General features: G+C 45.8%; 1 protein-coding gene across 1 annotated transcript in view; it reads left to right on the top strand.

The window, feature by feature from the left end:
• Positions 1-15,291, top strand: part of STPG4 (sperm-tail PG-rich repeat containing 4) — a 38,450-nt gene extending 23,159 nt beyond the window's left edge. Inside the window, exons 6-7 of the mRNA XM_072768260.1 lie at positions 12,092-12,196; positions 15,149-15,291. Of these exons, the coding sequence (XP_072624361.1) occupies positions 12,092-12,196; positions 15,149-15,265 (222 nt within the window). The 3' untranslated portion in view covers positions 15,266-15,291. The remainder of the gene's footprint in view (positions 1-12,091; positions 12,197-15,148) is intronic.
• The last annotated feature ends 4,877 nt before the right edge of the window (positions 15,292-20,168 follow it).

The raw sequence follows: 20,168 nt of genomic DNA, 5'->3' as shown, positions 1-20,168 counted from the left end.
GAAAAGAAAAGAAAAGAAAGAAAAGAAAAGAAAAGAAAGAAAAGAAAAGAAAAGAAAAAAGAAAAGAAAAACTCAGTGAGCTTAGAGGAAAGAGAACCACATCCTGATATTTAGGGAACCCCAGGAAAAAGACTGGCTCACCGTTCAGTTGCCTGATCTTCACATATCCCAGCCACATAACCAAGCCTCCACCAGGCAACTGTGAAAAGCCTGTAACATGAATGAGAGATGGAAGTATAAGACAGACAGAACAATGGAAATCTGGCTGAAAACAGAATGCATTAAATAGAGGGAAGATTTTTTTTTTAAATCCACTTAGTATCCACAAAGAGAGGAAGAAGGGAAAATTATTTTCAACTCAGAAGTCTGTGTTCAATCAACCGTGAAGACAAAAATAAAGGCATTTTCCAACATGCAAAAATTAATAAAAATTGCCTTTCTAATACCCTTTTCAAAGAAGCCACTGATGGTAAAATACAGCAAAACAAAGGAGTAAATCCAGAAAGAGGGAGGCATGGGATCCAGGATAAAGTGGGTCCACACTGGGAGAACAGTTAAAGATGTCCCAGGTGGACCACTGTGCAACAGGTTGAGAGGAAAACTAATCCACTTTGAGAAAGAAATTAAAGATTTCAACTTCATGAAATCTTGCATTTTGGGGTAAAATTTGCAATTTCACTTTGAATTGGATTTGCATTTTATGTGCAATGTACTATTAAACATCATTTAATAATGACAGAAAAACTGACTTACAAAGACACTGTCTGCAATGGTGGATGCCAGTATTAAGTAGGGAGAAATGTTTGAATAGGATATGATTTTGTAAGAGGTCAGTTTATTGGAGAAGTCTGACAACTTTGTTTACATTCACAACTTAGTTATACAAGCACAAAGTGCTGTATACTTTGCTGGTGCTGAATACTCAGATCAAGAGACTAATGCTAACATAAGACTCAATGCATAAAATCTTTTCTAAATTTGGGCATCATTTTTTATGGATTATCACAAATCGTATTTATTAGTGTAGAGGTGATATACAGCTTCTTCATCTAGATTGCCAACCCTTTTTAAAACGTATTACATTCATTTACATCTTTGCCAGCAATCAAGGGAGTGCCCATCTCATAAGATTTGTATAAATTTTATCATTAATTTTTAAAATACGTTAATTTGATAGTAAAAGAATGGTATCTCATTATTTTAATTTAATCTGTAGGATCTGAAACTACACATTCTAATTTTTTGTTAATCAGTTATTTGTGGTCCTTCCTGAATACTTTCTAGTCATGGGTGGAGTTTTAACATTCTTTTCTGTCAATTTGTATAAACACTATAGTGAAAAGATATTAGCACTTGTATTTGCTGAAGCTTTTCAGGGATTTTGCCTTTTACTTTCGTGTTTTTATAGAGAGAGACATTTAAAGTGTAAAATGTTGATGTCGTCAAATTAGAGTTTGTCATCATCTTCTGGAATGTAAGTTCCATGAAAGGGGGGCCATCTTATTCATCAATGCCCAGAGCCTAGTACAGTGCTTGAAAAATGTGTTGAATGAATGAATGAAATTTATGTATATTTTCTTATTTTTTCCACCACTTAAAAAATTCCCTTCAAAGACACGTTCACTTTACTTTTCTTTCATGTATTTGGTGTTTTGATTTTTTAAAAAACAATTCTTTGATTCTCCCAAAATGTGTTTGTGTACAATTGCATGGTAAGGTTGTGCTGTCATTTGAGCCCTACTGACTTAGGACAGGTTGCCTTATTGTTGGTATACCTGAAGCCTACAATCACCAGAATTCACCAGAAATCTGACCTGTATGACCCATAGACATCTACGGAGTCACTCTAAACCCTTTTGAGAATGAGGCAAGTTAAAAAAGATGGATACATATAGGTGTGGATCTCCTCTTCCTTTCTTTCCATAATCTGTGAAAAGTGGCCCATTGAAATTTGTTGATCATTCATGCATAAAATCTTCAGGAGCAGTCAGTTAAAAGATGAGTAAATCACCATATGAATGCAGAGCAGATTCATGAGAGACACACAGAGAGGGAGTTAGAGACACAGGCAGAGAGAGAAGCAGGCTCTCTGCAAGGAGCCCGATGCGGGACTCGATCCCGGATCCCAGGATCACGCCCTGAGCTGAAGGCAGACCCTCAACCGCTGAGCCACCCAGGCGTCCCTGCATGATTTTTTAGTTCTAAAAAGTACATTAACTTTGGATTTGAAGATCCTCTAGGATCATAAGTGTCTGAAGGCCTCTCAGTGTGGAGAAGCTGTTCTCACTTGTTAAAAAACACAGTCTTCTTGGGAGCTCAGTGGGTGGCTCAGTGGGTTAAGTGTCTGGCTTTTGATTTCAGCTCAGACCATGATCTCCAGGTCATGAGATGGAGCCCTGTGTCAGGCTCCACGGCTCAGCAGGGAGTCTGCTTGGGATTTTGCTCTCTCTCCCTCTCCCTCCACTGTGTGCACTCTTTCTCTCTCTCAAATAAATCTTGCAAAAATAAATAAAAAGCCAAACCAAAACAACAACAACAAAAATCCCCAGTCTTGTTTGTGCCAGGGATTCAGTTGGTGAATTACATTTTGCCCCAAAGTATAGGTAGCTCTTAAGAGAAGCCATTGGAAAGGGATTTGTTGGGTTGAAAAATGGTTTTTAATCTTCAGATTACCAAGGTGAGGTTGTATACTCATTGGCTATTTCAGTTATTATTGAAGTAATAATAATTGGTTATGGATCAGTACAACTGTTTTTTTCCATAGTAAAGACTGTGAGGAGGATATTTATGTGAACATTTTGGGATAGAAGCCGGGAGACATGGTCTCCCTTAAATAAAAAGGGCCTTTTTGCATGCATAAAAAAAAATTGTATTGGCAACTGCTGCCACCTTTTAGCACCTTGATAATAATGGCCAAGCCTTGTAAATCCCAAGACCTAAAGGTATAGTTGCTTCATAGCAGGATTTTTCTAAAGAGGAGAATACTGCAACAAATCCTGGGCATTCTTATCCAAGGGAGTTGGACAAAGTAAAACTTGTCATTTGTGGGTTTTCCTCCCCTTGCCCTTCCCTTTAATTGATTCTATTGCTTTCATAAATGACCCACATAAATCTCTCGACCTGCCAAAAAATTGCGTGGATTTTGTTTCCTCTTGGATGTGTTTCCAAGGGTGGGCATTAAAGATATCAGAGATTCTGCACAACCTCTTTGAACATACTGGGGCCACTGATAACTCTTTTTTATGCCCATTAGGGTAAAGAGGACTAAGGAAGATTCTATTTTTCCAAGTCTTTTTCCCCTGCATCTACTTGGCATGTGGACCATACAGACCCAGTGCTTCTCTTGTCTGTTGCTGGTGGTAACTGATACAACACCTTGAAAAGCAGTTGGGCATTATGTTATCTTGTGCTGATTCCATTTTGAGAAAATCCTCCTAAAGTAATAATTTATAGACAGAAATATTCATCTATACAAAGATGTCATGAAGGGATTACTTATAATAGCAAGATGACAACAGCAGCAATGTAAGAAAAATTATGAAAATGCAGGAAATGCATCAAATCCATTTAGTGACTATGTGGAGGTGCTGTGATTAAGGGTGATTATTTACCTCCTTTCTTTTCCATTACTTTTATAGTTTTTCAAAATACGATTTTTAGAATTCAGAAAAGAGGCGGGGTGTGCCTGTTTGGATCAGGTGGTTGAATGACTCTTGATTTCAGCTCTGGTCTCAATCTTAGGGTGGCATTGGGCTGGCACTCACCTCCTTGGGATTCTCTCTCTCCCTCTCCCTCTGCCCTTCCTCCCACTCTTATGTGCACCCTTTCTCTCTAAAAAAATAAAAATAAAAAAGATATAAAAAGTCAGAAAAGAGGTAGTGTTTAAAAAAAAGAAAAAATAAAAAAAAGGAAAGAGCCATTTGAAGTGTTTGAAGAAAAGAGCCGTCAAAATAGTGTTTGAAGAAGAGCCATCAAAATGGTCAACATAAAAATATTTTGTTACTTAAAAAAATAGCGCCACTTACTACTATTTAATTAGGACTCAGTCATCCACATGATTTGGGGCTTCCAGTGATTTGCTGAGCAGATTCTTTACAGTTATTAATTCTCACAGCTGTATATAAAGTGAAAAACAAGACATGCACATCTTTCCTGACAATAGGAATAAAATCTTACAATGTCAAATGAAATTGAGTTTCTTTTATTTGATGACAGAAATATTTCAAGATGTTTCTGTATTTCTTAAAACCTGACAAGCCTATAAAGAATAAGGAAAGGATTAGATAAACAGGAAAGAGTCTGTACAGATAGGAATGAGCGTTATATGATTTGTCTGTTTTAGTCACATTTAACAGCAGTTTGAAAAGGGGATAGCAGATCTGTGCCATACTCTCTGCATTAAAACTAGCACTATGAAAGAATGCTGAATCATTCCAGCTGTTTTTTGCTTTTATGAAATTAGTTCAATTAAGAACTAAGTTGATAGTTGGAAATTCCACAAGGAACAGAAAAATAATTAGTAAACATGGTCAGATTGAGTCAAGCCAAACAGATTGATTTCTGCATGAATGAAATCTGAAAAATGATTAAAGCAGGTCCCAGTCTCAAATCTCCTCAAAGGTGAGTTCACTTGTAGGTAACATTTTTGGAAAAATACAACCTTTTAAATACAGCGACAGATGTACTAGGATTTTTTATTAAAAGATATCCTGGCAGTTTTTCTTTTTAAAAAGTTTGTGCAACTTTTCCAGTGATATTAACACCAGCAGAGTCACATATCCCTGTTTGGCTGTGGGTGTAAAGAATTTCCTGCTCTCTTTTCTTATAACAATATCTTGAGTGGGAACAGGAAAAAGAATCTAATCGGTAGGATTTTTTTCAGTTGCATGTGATAGAGAAGCCCATCCTGACTTGGCGTAAGCAAAAACATAAAACATAAAAGTGGGATGGAATTTATTGGTGCACACAGCGTCTGGGACTTTTGCCACTAATTGACCTTTACAACCTTTCGGGCATGCTGTTTATGGGCTGGGATGACGGCCCACCAGCAGCCCCAGGTGCAGCACCTGCCTGCCCAGCGAGGAGAGTGTGAACATGCAGGCTCTTTTTTTGTTTTGTTTTGTTTTGTTTTTTTAAAGATTATTTATTTGTTTGTTCATGAGAGTTAGAGAGGCAGAGACACAGGCAGAGGGAGAAGCAGGCTCCATGCAGGGAGCCTGAGGCAAGACTCGATCCCAGGTCTCCAGGATCCGGCCGTGGGCTGAAGGCGGCGCTAAACCGCTGAGCCACCCGGGCTGCCCATATGCAGGCTCTTTGGATTGGCCAGGTGGCAGTCATGTGCCTGCCCTGGGCCTGTCGCTGTGATGGGGAGCTGCCTAAGGTCCTGCGTCCAAGTGCGGCCTTGGATCTCTAACCCCGGTGCAGCTCTGCGGTCCTCTAGAAAAGCGAGGGTGGGCCGGTGAGCGCTTGCAGCAATGCTGAACTGCCTGGGGGTCCCCGGCAGGTGCATTCCTGTAAAAGCTGCATTTCTAGGGTGGGCAGGTTTGCGATCGCTCAGTGTTGCCAGCCCCCTCGGCCCCTACCAGGAACCCCGACTGCCCTGGTTTCCCTCTCTAGGCAGAAATAAACGGTGTGGAGCTACACCTAAGAGGTATGATCAGTTCACCATTTCGCAAATGTGAATAACTTTTGGTCTGATAGTTTTGCTTCTACCCTAGGCGACAGCACTCATGGCTCCCTGAACTTGTAGACCAATGGTTAACAGAATTTTAGAGTTTTGTGAGTTGAGTATCCTCAGCCACAGGCCTCCTCTTGAATTCCCAGAGAAGCAGTTGCAGGTTCTCCTGGCACTCACCGCCCTACAGCCCTTGCAGGGACCCCTGTTTCCTTTTCTGGGGCCACATATTCCAGCTATTACAGGCATGCGGCCACATTTTGGGGGAGATCCTTTTTACCACCCCATCTAATAATTTCAGTTATTGCTGCTCACTACTTGTGTTTTACATGTGTCTGGATAGATCTTTGAGGCCACAAATTTTATTTCTGACCTTTTTCCAGGTATGATTCATTGAAAGTTGTGCCTAGAATCAATGGGGACAGATCGTGTGCTTTTTCTTAGGTTCCCTCTAGCTTTGTGATTTTAAAGAAAAAGAGCTTAGAACTAAGCAGTGATACCTCTCAGCAATAAGAAGCAAGGACAGAAACTGGCTCTGATTCCCACAAGTGAGGGGCTAAAGCATTTGTTGGTAGCCCACCCAGCCTCACTTCTCATGGGCTGCATGGAGGTGATGGCGTTTCCCACCTGAGGCTGCAGTGAGCACTGGGTGAGAGTGGGTTCTGAGCTAGAGATGGCACAGGATTGGGCAGCTTCCCGGGCAGTGGCGAGGGTCCCGAGGAGGTCGCGGTGGGCAGCTGAGCCTGCTCCAGACAAGGCAGGAGAGGCCAGGGGCCCTGAAACCTGCAAACCAAAGGGGGCGACTTGCAGAGATTGGAAATACAAAGGTGACACTTAACATTTTACACCATTTAAAACCATTCTTAGTGTTAAGACACATGTAAAACATAACGAAGTGGTAACTGTCTTGAGAAAGTTGAATTTCAGGTCCCTTTTTTTTTTTTTTTTTTGGACTGGAGCCTAGGCACATTTTATTTCTGTGATGCAGTGAATTTGTCTGAATGGTTAACATGAATGGCATGTTCCTCCCTGGGTGGCTTTCCTAGTAATGCTAGTAATGCTTCTGTACAAACCCTTCGTCCAGCTTCTTTGTCTGCAAACTCCACCCTCTCCTTACTCTTTAGGTCTTAGATCCTTTGTAATTCCTCAGTGGCGTCTCAGGCCCCTCAGACCAGACAGTTTACCCTCCTACATGCTCTCCTATAGCATCCTATCTGCCCCTTTGTGTCATATGCCACACATTTGTCATAGTTTTTATATGGCTAAATGTAAGCCTGCTAGAATGTAAGCTCCGTGAGGGTAGCAACATGTCTATCTTGTCAATTTATGACTCTGCCAGAAGCTGAGACCTCAAATAACAATATCATAAGTGAGAGGACATATATCTGCCTTGTATAAATGTCCTGCAGTAGGCAGTTTAGAGCTGGTAAGATAATTCAGCAGCATCATGTTTCTGCGTGCTGCTCTGCTGAGCGTGGCTTCCATTCGGATGGCCCCAGAGAGCTAAGCACATAATGTGGGATCAACCAAACGGGGTGGGGGAGTTGGGGGGAGATGGAGAAGCTGCCCTCTCCATAAGGATGCTCTGGGGTTTGTACACACCTCTTCACCTCTGGCCTATTGGCCAAGAAATTAGTCATGTGGTCACACCTAGCTTCAGGGGAAGCTGGGAAATGTTGCCTTTATGCTGGGTAGACATGTGCCCGTTTAAAAATTGCTCTTGTACTAAGGGATAGAATGGATATCGGGAGACAATCACATACCACTGTATTCCCACTTCCAACGCACTGTGTACTGGCTGAATGAAGAAATGGGCTGAGCACCTACGAATTCATTTGCTAGGGCCTCCCTAACAGAGTACTACCAACTGAGTGGCTTATACAACAGAGACTTATGGTCTCACAGTTCTAGAGGAAGTCCAAGATCAAGGAGCCAGCCAGCAGTGTTGGTTCTTTCTGAGGGCTGTGAAGAAAAATCTGTTCCGTTCCTCTCTCCTAGCTTCTGGTGGTACGCTGACAATCTTTGGCCTCCTCTGGTTTGTAGACTTCTGCCTTCATCTTTGTGTGGTGTTTTCCTTGTGTGCGTGTCTGGGTGTCCAGAATCCTCCTTTTTATAAAGGATAACATTCATCTAGGATTAGGGCCCATCTTAATAACCTCATCTTAACTAATTATAGCTGCAAGAACTCTATATCCATAGAGGCTCACATTCTGAGGTACTAGTAATTCAAAACTCACAGGAGCTATGAATTGCGGGGGACACTATTTGACACAATTCAACACAATAAAAATTTGTAGAGTTTGTGAATTTTAAGGGGATCGCAATTGAACACATAGTAATTTGGGATAATCTCATCTACCCTCACACAGTCTTTCAGAGGTACCTGGCATTTTGCTGCTCTGGGATGCCCCAGAGTGATACATCTTTTAGTTCCAGAGCAGAGGGGCAGAGATTAGCTAGTCCCACTCTCCCAGCCCTGGAGGAGAAGTGTGTTCAGTGGCGGCATGGCAGGGCTTTCCAAAGGCCTATAATGGTACTGAGAGTTATTGCCCACTGGGAAGCTCTTTCATGGTATGACATGGTCCCAGGAGCACTCCAGAAAAGTCAGTGGGGTCTGTGTACTCTGAGCCCTTGGTAGTAAGTGGAAAGTGGCTTCCCTTGGTACCATCCTGTGGCCCACTGCAGTCACAGTTAGCACAGGCTGGTCACAGCAGGGCCTAGTGTAGAGTCTTGAAGCCAGGCAGTTAGCTCAGCCCTCACTCAGCACCATCCTAGCTCCTCACATGTTTTGGGATAAAAAGAATCCCTCCCTGGACTGTAAACTCCTCTGAGGTTGAAGATAGTATTTTATTCATTTGTGCTATCCTGTTAGTTAAAGTTGCTCTTGAGTAGAAACTCAATTACTTTTTCAAAGGGAAAGAAAGATAATATCACCTTGTCAGGAGTAATCATGCCCCAAAGCAGAAGAATGGGTAACGATGAAAGATTTCCTGTAGTTACTTTTGGCAGCAGGTCCTGGGACCCTAGGAAGGTGACAGTTCTCTCCGCTTTTGGCACCAAATGTCAGTGGCCTTTGAAAGGTGTACTTTTGGGAAACCCAGGGTTGCCAAATCGTGATGCTAATTAAAACAAGGGTTAAGAGATGGCTCATCTGATTTGTGAGAGAGGTGCTTGGTACTGTCTGATGAACCTGGGTGCCACCCTCCACCCATGCACCCTACATAAGGTAAATCCAAGCTCTGGGTCATGCTCAGTCCCCAGTCAATGAGGGAGCAGCCTTCCTAACCATTCAAATGTTCTTCATCTTTGAAACATCCTCCCGTTGAACTGGATCCAGTTGCTCAAGCCACATTCTAAGCCACCCTGGACTGTGTTCCCTTCCCTCTACTCCTGCTCTGCTCTCTCACATTGTCCTCAGAATCAGGGACTCTGCTGGAGCTGCCGCCCACCCATTGCAGGATCTTGGCCCAATCAGTACTTCTCACATAGAACAACATGCCTGTGGCCTCTGAAATATGAATTTGGGCCTGTATCCACTTCCCTAATGTTGTCTCTTAAAAGATTCCATCTGACGCAAGTGGGGCAAAGAGTATGCAGTCATTTCTTTTCTGCCCCAAGTCTTGGGTCCTTTGATTTAGATGATCAAGCCCATTTAGGGGGGCTACTGGGTGGCACTGGCACACATCAGCACTTTGCCAGGCCTGGCACCTGGACTCCCAAGAAGCTCATGATATGGAAACTTAGGAAGGGAAGCCATGTCAGGCTTGAGGGGAAGGGGACACGTGGCAGCATTTCTTAGCCATCCTGCAAGTGGTTGCTGTAGGCGTTTAGTCAACAGTAGCGCACTTAGCTGGATCTTTTGTCTCAGTACCATTCTGACTTGAAAATACTGCATATATTATGGCCAAACCAATTGGGGGGAGGTGTTGGTTGCATAGACTATTCCTGACAGATCCCCCTGAATTTCTGTGCCTTGGCTTTTATGGCAGCTCACATTTCTCCAGTGGGAGTGCAGAGGTCACTCCACTCACGCTTGTAGCAATCTCTGTCCCACGTATGTATCAGTTTCAAAGTGTTACTGTGTTCATCTCTCTAACATGAGTTGTAAAATTATGAGAGGCATCCATCTCTTGATTATCAGACTTGTGTTTGACCTTTAATAACTCCATTCATGGAAGAGTAATTGAGATGGCAGCCCAAACTACACGGCTTTGCCACCCACAGGAATGAAAGGGAAAGCTTTGCTCTTAAATCCCTTGGAAGGTCTGCAGTCGAACACTTGTTCTGCTGAATCTGATGGGCTAATTTGCAGCCCAGCCTTAGTGATGATAAAGATCTTACAGGACACATTTCTCTGTTCTAACCCTATTGTTACTTTTATCTTTTTCTCCTTTGCTCATTTTTCATGTTCGTTTATCTGTAAAGTAGATATATATATATATATATATATATATTTTCATGTCTCAAGAGCACTCAAGTCTATTGTAGAAAATTTAGAAAATGCAGGTAAGAAAAACAAAATTCTTTTTACACTACATGCTGCCACCTGGGGAAAACAGCCGGTGAACATTCCATTCCTGGTTTTTATGCACATTTTTTTAAAGCTTGCATTTTCACTGAAAAGTATTTGGAAGTAGCTTTATGTCTGTAAAAATCCATCACTCGACAGCTGAATGGAAGTATCACAGTGTACTTAGCCAGCCACGCATTATCAGTCATTTAGTTTGTTCCAACTTTCTTTTTTTTTAAAGATTTTATTTATTCATAAGAGACACAGAGAGAGGCAGAGATACAGGCTGAGGGAGAAGTAGGCCCCCCATGGGGAGCCTGATGTGGGACTCGAGCCCAGGACCCCAGGATCACCACCTGAGCCAAAGGCAGATGCTCAACCACTGAGCCACCAGGTGCCCCTCAATTTTCAATTTTTAGAAAAAACATTTGTGGCCAAATACTTGCACACGTTGTCAATTGTTTTCTTAGGATGAATTTCTAAAAGTGGAATTGCTGGGTCAGTATAATAAACATACATCATTTCTAACTTTGTATTGTAAAAACTTCAGAAATACATACTACATAGACACAATACTCTATCAAACACCCATGCATCCATTCAACAATTGTAGCTCCTGATCAGTGTGTATCCCACCCACTTCCACTAGTCCCTGCATTATTTAGGAACAGATCCTAGACATCATGTCAGAAAGATTCATTTCTACCAAATAGCACAAGTAATTAAAAATGGGAGAGAAAAAGTGAACTGCCAGAAAAAAAATAAGAGGTTAACGTCTTGTCCACATCATCCACTGCGATGTTTGGGCTCTTTCCATTTCCCCTGCTGTATCTGGCCTAGGACTCTTCATGTGTCTTCAGATTTCTGCAACAGTCTGGTAACCAGACTCCTTTCTCCCCCTCTGGATAGGTATAGATGTTTACAGGCCCTTTTGTATCTTGCCAAATTGCCCTCCAGAAGGACTAATCAAATTTATACTTGCACCAGAGTCATAGAGGAGTGTCCATGCTGGTGGTTAAAATTTGGGGTCTTCCTTCTTTAATTTTTCCCCTCTTTCCATCCCCCTTCTTCCTTTCTTCTTTTTTCATGAATTTTGAAGACCCTGAAACAAGAATCATATCCTTGGTTTTTGTTTTTTTTTTTTTTTAAAGATTTTGTTTATTTATGAGAGATGGAGAGAGAGAGAGAGAGGGGCAGAGACACAGGCAAAAGGAGAAGCAGGCTCCATGCAGGGAGCGCAATGCAGGACTCGATCCCGGGACTTCAGGATCATGCCCTGGGATTGCTGGGTGCACCGCTGAGCCACCCAGGATCCTCCATATACTTGTTTTAATGAGAACTTATTCAGTTATTCATAGAGGTTAAAATTACTCCCAGCCACCTGCCATTTCCTCAGTGAACAATTGTATTTCCTCCTTGTGAATTGCCTTTTAGTAATTTTTCCATTAGGATGATCGTTTTATGCTAATGTCACAGCATTGTGCTGATGTCAGTGAATTGCTGTGAAGACTTGTTTGGACTAAGATAACACATATTACGCTCAGGAAAGAATATGTATGTTTTATAAAGCTTAACAGCTCAAAGCAGCAAGTCGTTAACAGTCCGAAGGGCAGGTATGGAGTGAGGCGTGCCAGTGTGGGGCAAGACGGAGGGGGACTTTTACAGGTCACTTAATCTTCAGTCTCAGACACCCACAAGGCAGGTAAAGCAGGTAAAGCAGGTATTATTCCCACTTCCCAATGGCTTGAGCCAGGGCACACCTTAATAAGATCCTCCAAACCCCAGTCTAGAGATTTTTCTACCATATTACAGTGATCCATATGTTTATTTGTGGAAGGCAAATAAAGCATTATAATATAACAAATATTAATAATTATAAAACACTCTTTTTTCCCCCCTTCCTATAGCATGAAGGCCCAGGACCAGGTCATTATGACTTGAAAATACCTCCAGCAAATTCTGTTACTTCTTGTTTTCAGTCCAGAGTACCTCGATTTCTGCCCTCTTGTTCTGTAAGTACTCTGAAAGATGATGATTGTAGGTTCTGCGACTGGGGTTGGCGGGGGGTGGGGGAAGCAGTGGGGGTTGGGTTAGAGTTCTCTAAAATCTAGTGTGTATATGGTATCTGATTGCTTGTCCAGGTGGGAAAGAGCACAGAGCTCAAAAATCTGGCAAGTTCCCAGTCTGTCTTGGGCTCAGAGTGGCTCCAGATCCAAAGACCATGGTGGAATTTTGGGTCCAGTTGACAACATGCAGCATAGTAATTAGCTGTCAGCGTGTTCTGATCTGGATGCTCTGTGGGAAAACATGTTTAATGAACTGAGGCAAGCAGTGGGCAGCGGCTGGCCCCATCCACCCAGAACCGCTTTGTGTGTCTTCTGGGAGCAGGAACATTATTATTGAACCAAAGGGACCATTAAGGCACAAGCAGTCATCCTGCCCCCAAGAACTCAGGATAGAGAGTGAAGAGGGTCAAGTCCATGGAGAGACACAGATACGTTGGAGGGGGAGGTGTTTTGAGCCTCAGAGGCCTAGAGAAGACCAAGAGAAATTGCAAAACATAACATGGAGCTGATGAACAATGGCTATTTTTATTTAAAAAAAAAAAAAAAGCTGATAGTTTTAATTCCCCTGGGCTTGTTCCCAGTCTTCTCCCCAGTTTGAAAGTCCCCAGAACTCACTGGTATGTTGCCTTATTTGAGGTGGTTTGAGGAGACAGAAATACAAATTCTGCCAGTAAGATAATGGGCCCATTCCAGGGGTTTAAGGAAGGGTGGGTGTCCCAAGGTGGCGTCTTTAGGATCTTGCTCCAGAGCTACCAACTCTGGCACAGGGTAGTGTGTGGTCTTTACCTGGAGGACTACTGGGGAGTCCCTGTTGGTAAAATTAAAAATGGACCAAAGCAGGAAATGGTGGATCCCTTCCACAGATCCTCATACCCTAGTGGCATTAGCATGATCCAGACACAGATTTTTGTCCCAGCTCACAGGGCTGAGCATCCTCAGGAAGCTGGAGTTTTGTGAACCAAACTCCCAGGAAGCTGATAGAGAAGTCAGAAGGTGTAGCGTTCATTTACAAGGGTCCACCAAGGGGCCTGGGGCCCAGAGGCACTGCTTTGTGGGATGTCTCCCTTTATAAGAAACTCTTCATCGAAGCCAAGGACAATCAGAAGTTTGCTCAGTGACAGGGCTGGGATGTGGAGCCGGATGTTCTCAAGGTCTGAGAACCATAACCGGTAGCCTCCTGAGGGGTAGCCTTTGAGACCGAGGCCCACAGGCCTCCTGTTCTGTGGGCTGGCTTTCCAGAACTTCACATGCATGTTGCTTCCTCATTAATAGCACTAATGAAGGCTTCAGCTTCCTTTGACGTCTGGCCAGGGCTTGATTAGATTTCCAGGCTGCTCCTCTGCTTTTGGCAGGGGAAACATCCTGTCATTTACAGCAGCTTCTGCATGCAGCTGACTTCATCCACTCTAGGCTGACCATTCTGTCCCACTCTCAGGGTAATCCTATTTCCACCCTCTCTGTCTCCTGGAGAGATAATAAACTGCAAAGAAGGATGGGAATGACTAGCACATGATAATAGGGAATAATAATAGTGCTGGTAGCTAATGTGCAGCACTCTCACTGCCAGCCTGGCATGGTGCTCTCTGTCCTGGAGGGCCTCCAGCCAGCCTCATTACCTCATCTGATGGGTGAGTCTGGGGAAGCACATGGCCCAGGGTCACAACGAGCCATTGGTGGTGGAACTAGGACTCAAACTCAAGCCTGCCCGACGTTGAGACCCTTCCCTTAGCCACACACAGAGACACAGATGCTTCTTCAACAGACCCAAGAGAAAATTCCCTGGGACTTCAAGAATATGTACATGCACCCCGACATGGGAAATGCTGACCCCAAAAATCAAAGTCTTTCTGTCAATGAAGATGACATTCATTTACATTTTATCACCATAGAAGAGAAGCTTCATGTAAATCATTGGCAAAATAATTTTTTCAAGAATTTCATCCAAACGAAAACATGATTATTTATTTATTTATTTATTTATTTATTTATTTATTTATGATTTTATTTATTTATTCATGACAGAGAGAGAGAGAAAGGCAGAGACACAGACAAAGGAGAAGCAGGCTGCATCCAGGAAGCCCGATGTGGGACTCGATCCCGGGACTCCAGGATCACACCCTGGGCCGAAGGCAGGCGCCAAACTGCTGAGCCACCCAGGGATCCCCTTTTTATTTTATTTAAAATTTTTTTTAAAAAGATGTTATATATTTATTCATGAGAGACACACAGAGAGAGGCAGAAATACAGGCAGAGGGAGAAACAGGCTCCCTGAAGGGAGCTTGATGGGGGACTTGATCCCAGGACTCTGGAATCATGACCTGAGCCAAAGGCAGACGCTCAACCACTGAGCCACCCAGGCGTCCCCAAAAACATGACTTTTAAAAATTAGAACTCACAGATCTCTTGAAAGTACTCTGGACCCTGGGATCCACAGAGCTTGAGCTACAGAAAGCTGAGTTTGGGCTTTTGCGGTCAATCACCCAGGTTCAGAATCCATTTTCTCCAACTGCTTACCATTAGGCTAAGGTAGAGGGGAGGACAGTGGCATTTCTGGGGACAGGAGCAGTCTGGGCAGAGTGCCCTCTGGGAGGAAGTGTGCCTTGGGGTGCAGGAGGGATATGAGCCAAACCTGCCCCGCAGGTCTAGGCCGGCACTTGCGTGTCCTCCCGCTTCTTGGCACCTCTGGAGCCCTGGGGAAAGCCACTGATGGGAGCGGTCCTCAGCTCTAAGGACACGCTCCAACTAAAGGGTGCCCCAGGCCACAGCACAGTCAGAAATGGCCCTCATCTTCCCCAGTGGGGATTTGCCAGTCACGTCTGAGCCCACAGCCCGGCTCAGGGGGCTCCAGGGTATTGGTGTCACTGTCTCATCAGTCCCTGTTTTCTTTTCTGTTTTCAGAAAACCCCAGGCCCAGGAGCATACAAGTCTTCAATGCAATTCCCCAAGCAGCCCCCAACCATAGCCAAAATGGGCCGAGAACATAGCCTTTTCTTCAACAACACAATTGGCTTTTAAAATAAAGCCATGTTGGCCCTAAGCTACTTTGAGTTTAGCAAGTTTTATGTTTAAAAAACTCTATTTTATCTGTTCTTTTGGAGTCTTTTGGAGTCTTTTAGTCAAAAGACTGGAACATAACCGATTGCCCAGGTGACCATCCTGGCCACTTATCTGGAATACTCCTAGCATAATTTCTAGTTCACTCTCAAAAGTGTCCTGGCTTGAATCATAAAATGTGCTCTCTCCGATTTTTATCAAAGGGTATATTCCAAGACACTGCCCCTGGGTGGCTCCTTTGGCAGCTTGGACAAGCCCTGATATGTCCAGGCCGTGCTCTGCATGGCCTCAGGCTCTCCAGCTGGGCCCAACTGCATCAGGGCTGGATACCTCACAGCCTCACGGAGGCTTCCTTGGGGGTCAGCATTCAGCCAAGGCCACGCTGAGTGTGCCGGGATCCCAGCAGGTGGTTCTTTCTCTCTCTCAATTCCCTGAAAAGAACAATATTGATTCAACACAATGAGTGTTTGTGGTTTTAAGTCAACAGAAATATTTGAGTATCTGCTCTGCACCAGGTGTGTGCTGCGGTTGGAGAGCAGGGGCTTCACAGAAAGGTGAACCAGGCATGTGAGTTTGGGGAGATAAGGTCAGCAAGGCAATTTGGGGCAGTCAGTCCCTGGCTCAAGGGAGGCTTTGAAAGCTGTGCCACGGGGCTCCTTCTGGTCACCGTGTGTCTGAAGCTCACATGATGGCAGTTCCACTGGGAAGGCAGGCCCAAGAGTCAGGGCATCATAGGGTCACTGCATCTGGTACACAGAGGAGCGATTTGGACAATGAAGGCCATGGGAACACAGAGCAGGGACCGGGCAGCATGGCCACAAGCGGTGAAGGGCAGCCGGGCAAGGGACCTGGAGCCTAAGGCAGAAAGGAGAATGAAGGTTGGGGCCAAGGACCCGGTTTGGATGAAAGGCGGGAATAAACATTTGCTGGATGGGGACAGGGGGAGTCTGGCCCAACTAGAGGGGGTTTGGGGGGTCGCCAAGAGGGTGGGGCTCAGTCAGAAGCTCGGGGCACCTGCAGCCCTAGATGCCAGAAGACCTGCTCAGGGAGCCCCAGCTAGACAGACCCCCATGAACGACAGTGGATATCTGGTTGGACAGATTCCAGAGTCATTAATAAATGGAGAGGATCTTTTTTTTTTTAATAATAAAAAAAACTAACTTAAAAAAACAAATAGAAATGCATATATATATTTTTTAATTTTATTTTTACTTTTTTAAAAAAGATTTTATTTATTTATTCATGAGAGACACAGAGAGATAGAGAGAATCAGAGACACAGGCAGAGGGAGAAGCAGGCTCCGTGCAGGGAGCCCAATGCAGGACTCGATCCCAGGACTCCAGGATCAGACCCTGGGCTGAAGGCGGCACTAAGCCACTGAGCCTATAAACCGCTGCCCTATATATATATTTGAAAGGTTTTATTTATTTATTTATGAGAGACCCAGAGAGATAGAGAGGCAGAAACACAGAAACACAGGGAGAAGCAGGCTCCCTGCAGGGAGTGTGATGTGGGACTCCATGCGGATCCCGGGCTCACCCCTGAGCCAAAGGCGGTTGCTCAACCGCTAAGCTACCCAGGTGCCCCATAAATACGAGGAAAGCAAGGGGGTCCTGTCTGGCTGGGCCTCGTGGATGGAAAGCTAGAGGAGCCTCTCGTACCAGCAAGGGGAGAGGGAGATTGTGTCGTGAGTGTGTAGGGGCGCCTCCCTGACGGGAGTGGGGGCCAGTGGCAGGACGGCCTCCCCTCAGGCCTGCGTCTCCCGCTCAGGAGGCCGCCTTCACGGCCTCTTCACCGCACCCGATCTGCCAGCTACCGGGGCCACTCAGCCTCTCCTCAGTCATTGCCCCCGCCAACACCCGGAAAGGATGGAAGCAGCCCCTCTTGTCTCCAGCATCAGATTCCCAGGGCAGAGGCTCCAGTTGGCCAGCTTGGATCAGGTGTCCATCCCGGGCCCCCCTGCTGTGGCCAAGAGGGTCGGGGACCCCCGGTCCCCAGCTGTGTGGCGTGGGTGTCATTGGGGTGGAGCGCAGTTCCTTGGATTCTATTTTTTTTTATTTATTTTATTTTATTTTATGATAGTCACAGAGAGAGAGAGAGAGAGGCAGAGACACAGGCAGAGGGAGAAGCAGGCTCCATGCAGGGAGCCCTACGTGGGACTCGATCCCGGGTCTCCAGGATCACGCCCTGGGCCAAAGGCAGGCGCTAAACCGCTGCGCCACCCAGGGATCCCTCCTTGGATTCTAGAAAGGAGTGAAGACCCTTTGGGAATAAGGAGGGAAGGATGTCTTCACCTGCCTGCAGGAAGGGACTGGAGAGGCTTACAGAGACTTCCCCTGGAGGTAAAACCAGTGGAGAACATTCTGCAGGGCCATCCCGACACCCTTGTGTTTCGTTTCCATTTGCCAAGCTTTGCCTTTGGCTCCCATGACTCTGTCTGTCTGTCTGGAGCTGGAGCTACCTCAGCCCGGCCTTCCTTACAGCTCTTGCCCTCCGGGGTGATTTGGGGGGGATGGCACAGTGACTCTGCCCGTGGATATTAGCTGAGGGCCCGGCGGGAACGAGGCGGTGAGAAGAGCAATGATTGACTTCTTTGGCGTGTTCCAGTATTTTTTTTTTTTTTGTATTTCCTACAAATAGGGACAGGCTTTCCCAAAGAGACCAGAGAAATTCTGGTTGGCTTTCTCCTGCCACAAGCTCAAAACTGAGACAGTATTTGGAGAACAGGGCTGCCTCCTGTCCTTTGCAAGAGAGAGAGACTGGACAGACCTGGGTTGACTTTGGGCTTGAGCTCTGAGATTGGGATATTAACACCTAGCAGTGAGGGCTGTTATGTGCATCAAATGACATGTCCAGAAGCGCTTAGAAAAGCCATAGAGCGCCGCAGTTGGAAGGGATCATGGTGTTTATCCTGAGTCCCCCCTTCCTCCGTCCCCCATGGACTGCTGTGACACTGCTTCTCGAGGCCCCTGTCCTGGCTTGCCCGACCCTCCTCCGTCCCTCTCCCATCCCACCCAGCCACCCCCAACTGCCCTCTGAATCTGGCGTCAACCAGAGGGCATGGCTCTTCTTGGCTGCAAATATCTTCTGCTGTTTTCATGTGAGATTCTCTCTCCATTAAGTCAGAGCATGTCAGAAGTCACAGCACTGGTGGGGACAGCTTGTCCTCCTCCTCCCTCTGCTCTCTTTCCCTTCTTCCTCACCCCCTCCCACCCTGGCTCGCTGGACCTATGGGGGACATCTTACAGACCTGGAAGCCAAGGGCCACAGGTTGCTTGGGAGCCAGGCCCTGCCTCCAGCATCATCTCCCACCTGCTGGATGCCACTGACCTCCCTGCAGCAGAGCTGCCCGGACTCAGGTCCCCAGGCCTGAGTTTTGAAAGCCCTACTTTCTTGAAAACAGAGTTCAAAATTTCCAAGTTCAGAATCAGTGGTTCTAAGCTGCATTTTAGAATCCCCTGGGGAACCTTTAAAAAATCTCGGTGCTGGGCAGCTCCCAGACAGATCACATTAAACTCTCTGGGGGTAGGGCTCAGACCCAGTAATTTTTTTTTTTTTTTTAAACACTGCCCTCATCCACCTCAGGTGACTCTGATGAGCGGCCAAGGTTGAGGGCTACTGCTAAGATGGTATGAAGGCACCAATCACCAATAATTCTGTGTGGGACAAGGCAGTTTGCCTAGCCCTAGAGGTTAAAGAGGAAGGCAGGGCCCGTGTGCTAGGGTCACTTTCCAGCTACAAAGAAGAGATCGACCTATGCTAGCATCTGGCTGAGGCTGGAGGGAAGAGAACGGCACAGGGCTGGTTTGTCCGGGTGAAGCTAGAACCTGGAGTGTCATTAGGTAGAGGTTATTCTGGGTAGAAAGGATCATAGGAGCCTTGAACCCGGGCACCTGTCACCAGGCTGACTCTTTACCAGGCTTCTCACAGACCTTTGGTTTTGCTCCAGGACACAGCTGCAGGCATGCAGACCCAGCAGGGCCCAAAGGCCAGGGTTTGGGCTCTAGGTTCAGGGCTGCAGGGATGGGGTGGGCTTGCGGGGACCAGCACCAGAGACACAGAGCCTGGTTGGCCTTATCTGCAGCCTCCCCAGAGAAGAGACAACCCTGGATGGCAGGAGGAGCCAAGTCTGCACCCGCAGAGGCTGGGAGATTGGGGAAGCAAGGGCGGGAGAGAGATGGGACACTGAGATAGGGGAGGCCCGGGGGTAGACACAAGGAGAATCATCTCCCAGGGGGCACTCCTCGTGGCACTATTGGCCCAATCAGCACCCAGTAAAAGGTGTTACCCAGGCAGGGTCATGTCTGTTTAGGCTTCTAATCCCCACCCCCTCCCAGGCTGGACATGGGAGCCTGCTGCAGAGCACCCCTGAGCCCATGTGCCCATCCCTGTGCCTGGGGTGGCTTTAACCAAACTGTCTGCATTAGTTTCCTGGGACTTTTCCTACAGACTTTGTTGCTTCCAACAACACAGACTTACTGTCTTAGAGTTCTCACTGGGCTCAAGTCAGGGTGTGCGCAGGGTTGGTTCCAGAAGGAGCCTCCTTTGAGAGGCTCTGGGCGGGGGGGGGGGGGGGGGGGTAGGACTGTCTCCTTGTCTTTTTCAGCTTCTAGAAACCACCCACCTTCCTCTGCTCATGGCTTCTTCCTTCAAATCGCTCCTGTTCCCAGCACACCTACTCCTGACTCTGACCCTCCTGCTTTCCTCTTGTGAGGATCCTTGTGATTATATTGGGTTCACCCAATCCAGAAATTCTCCCCTTCTCAGGAGTCTTAATAATCATGTTTGCAAACTCCCTTTACCACATAGGCCAACAGGGTGCCTGGCTGGCTCAGTCAATAGAACATGCAGCTCTTGATCTTAG

Source organism: Canis lupus, chromosome 11, assembly GCF_048164855.1.
Source record: "Canis lupus baileyi chromosome 11, mCanLup2.hap1, whole genome shotgun sequence".
Classification (NCBI taxonomy): Eukaryota; Metazoa; Chordata; class Mammalia; order Carnivora; family Canidae; genus Canis; species Canis lupus.
This window is presented reverse-complemented; position numbering and strand designations above follow the sequence as displayed.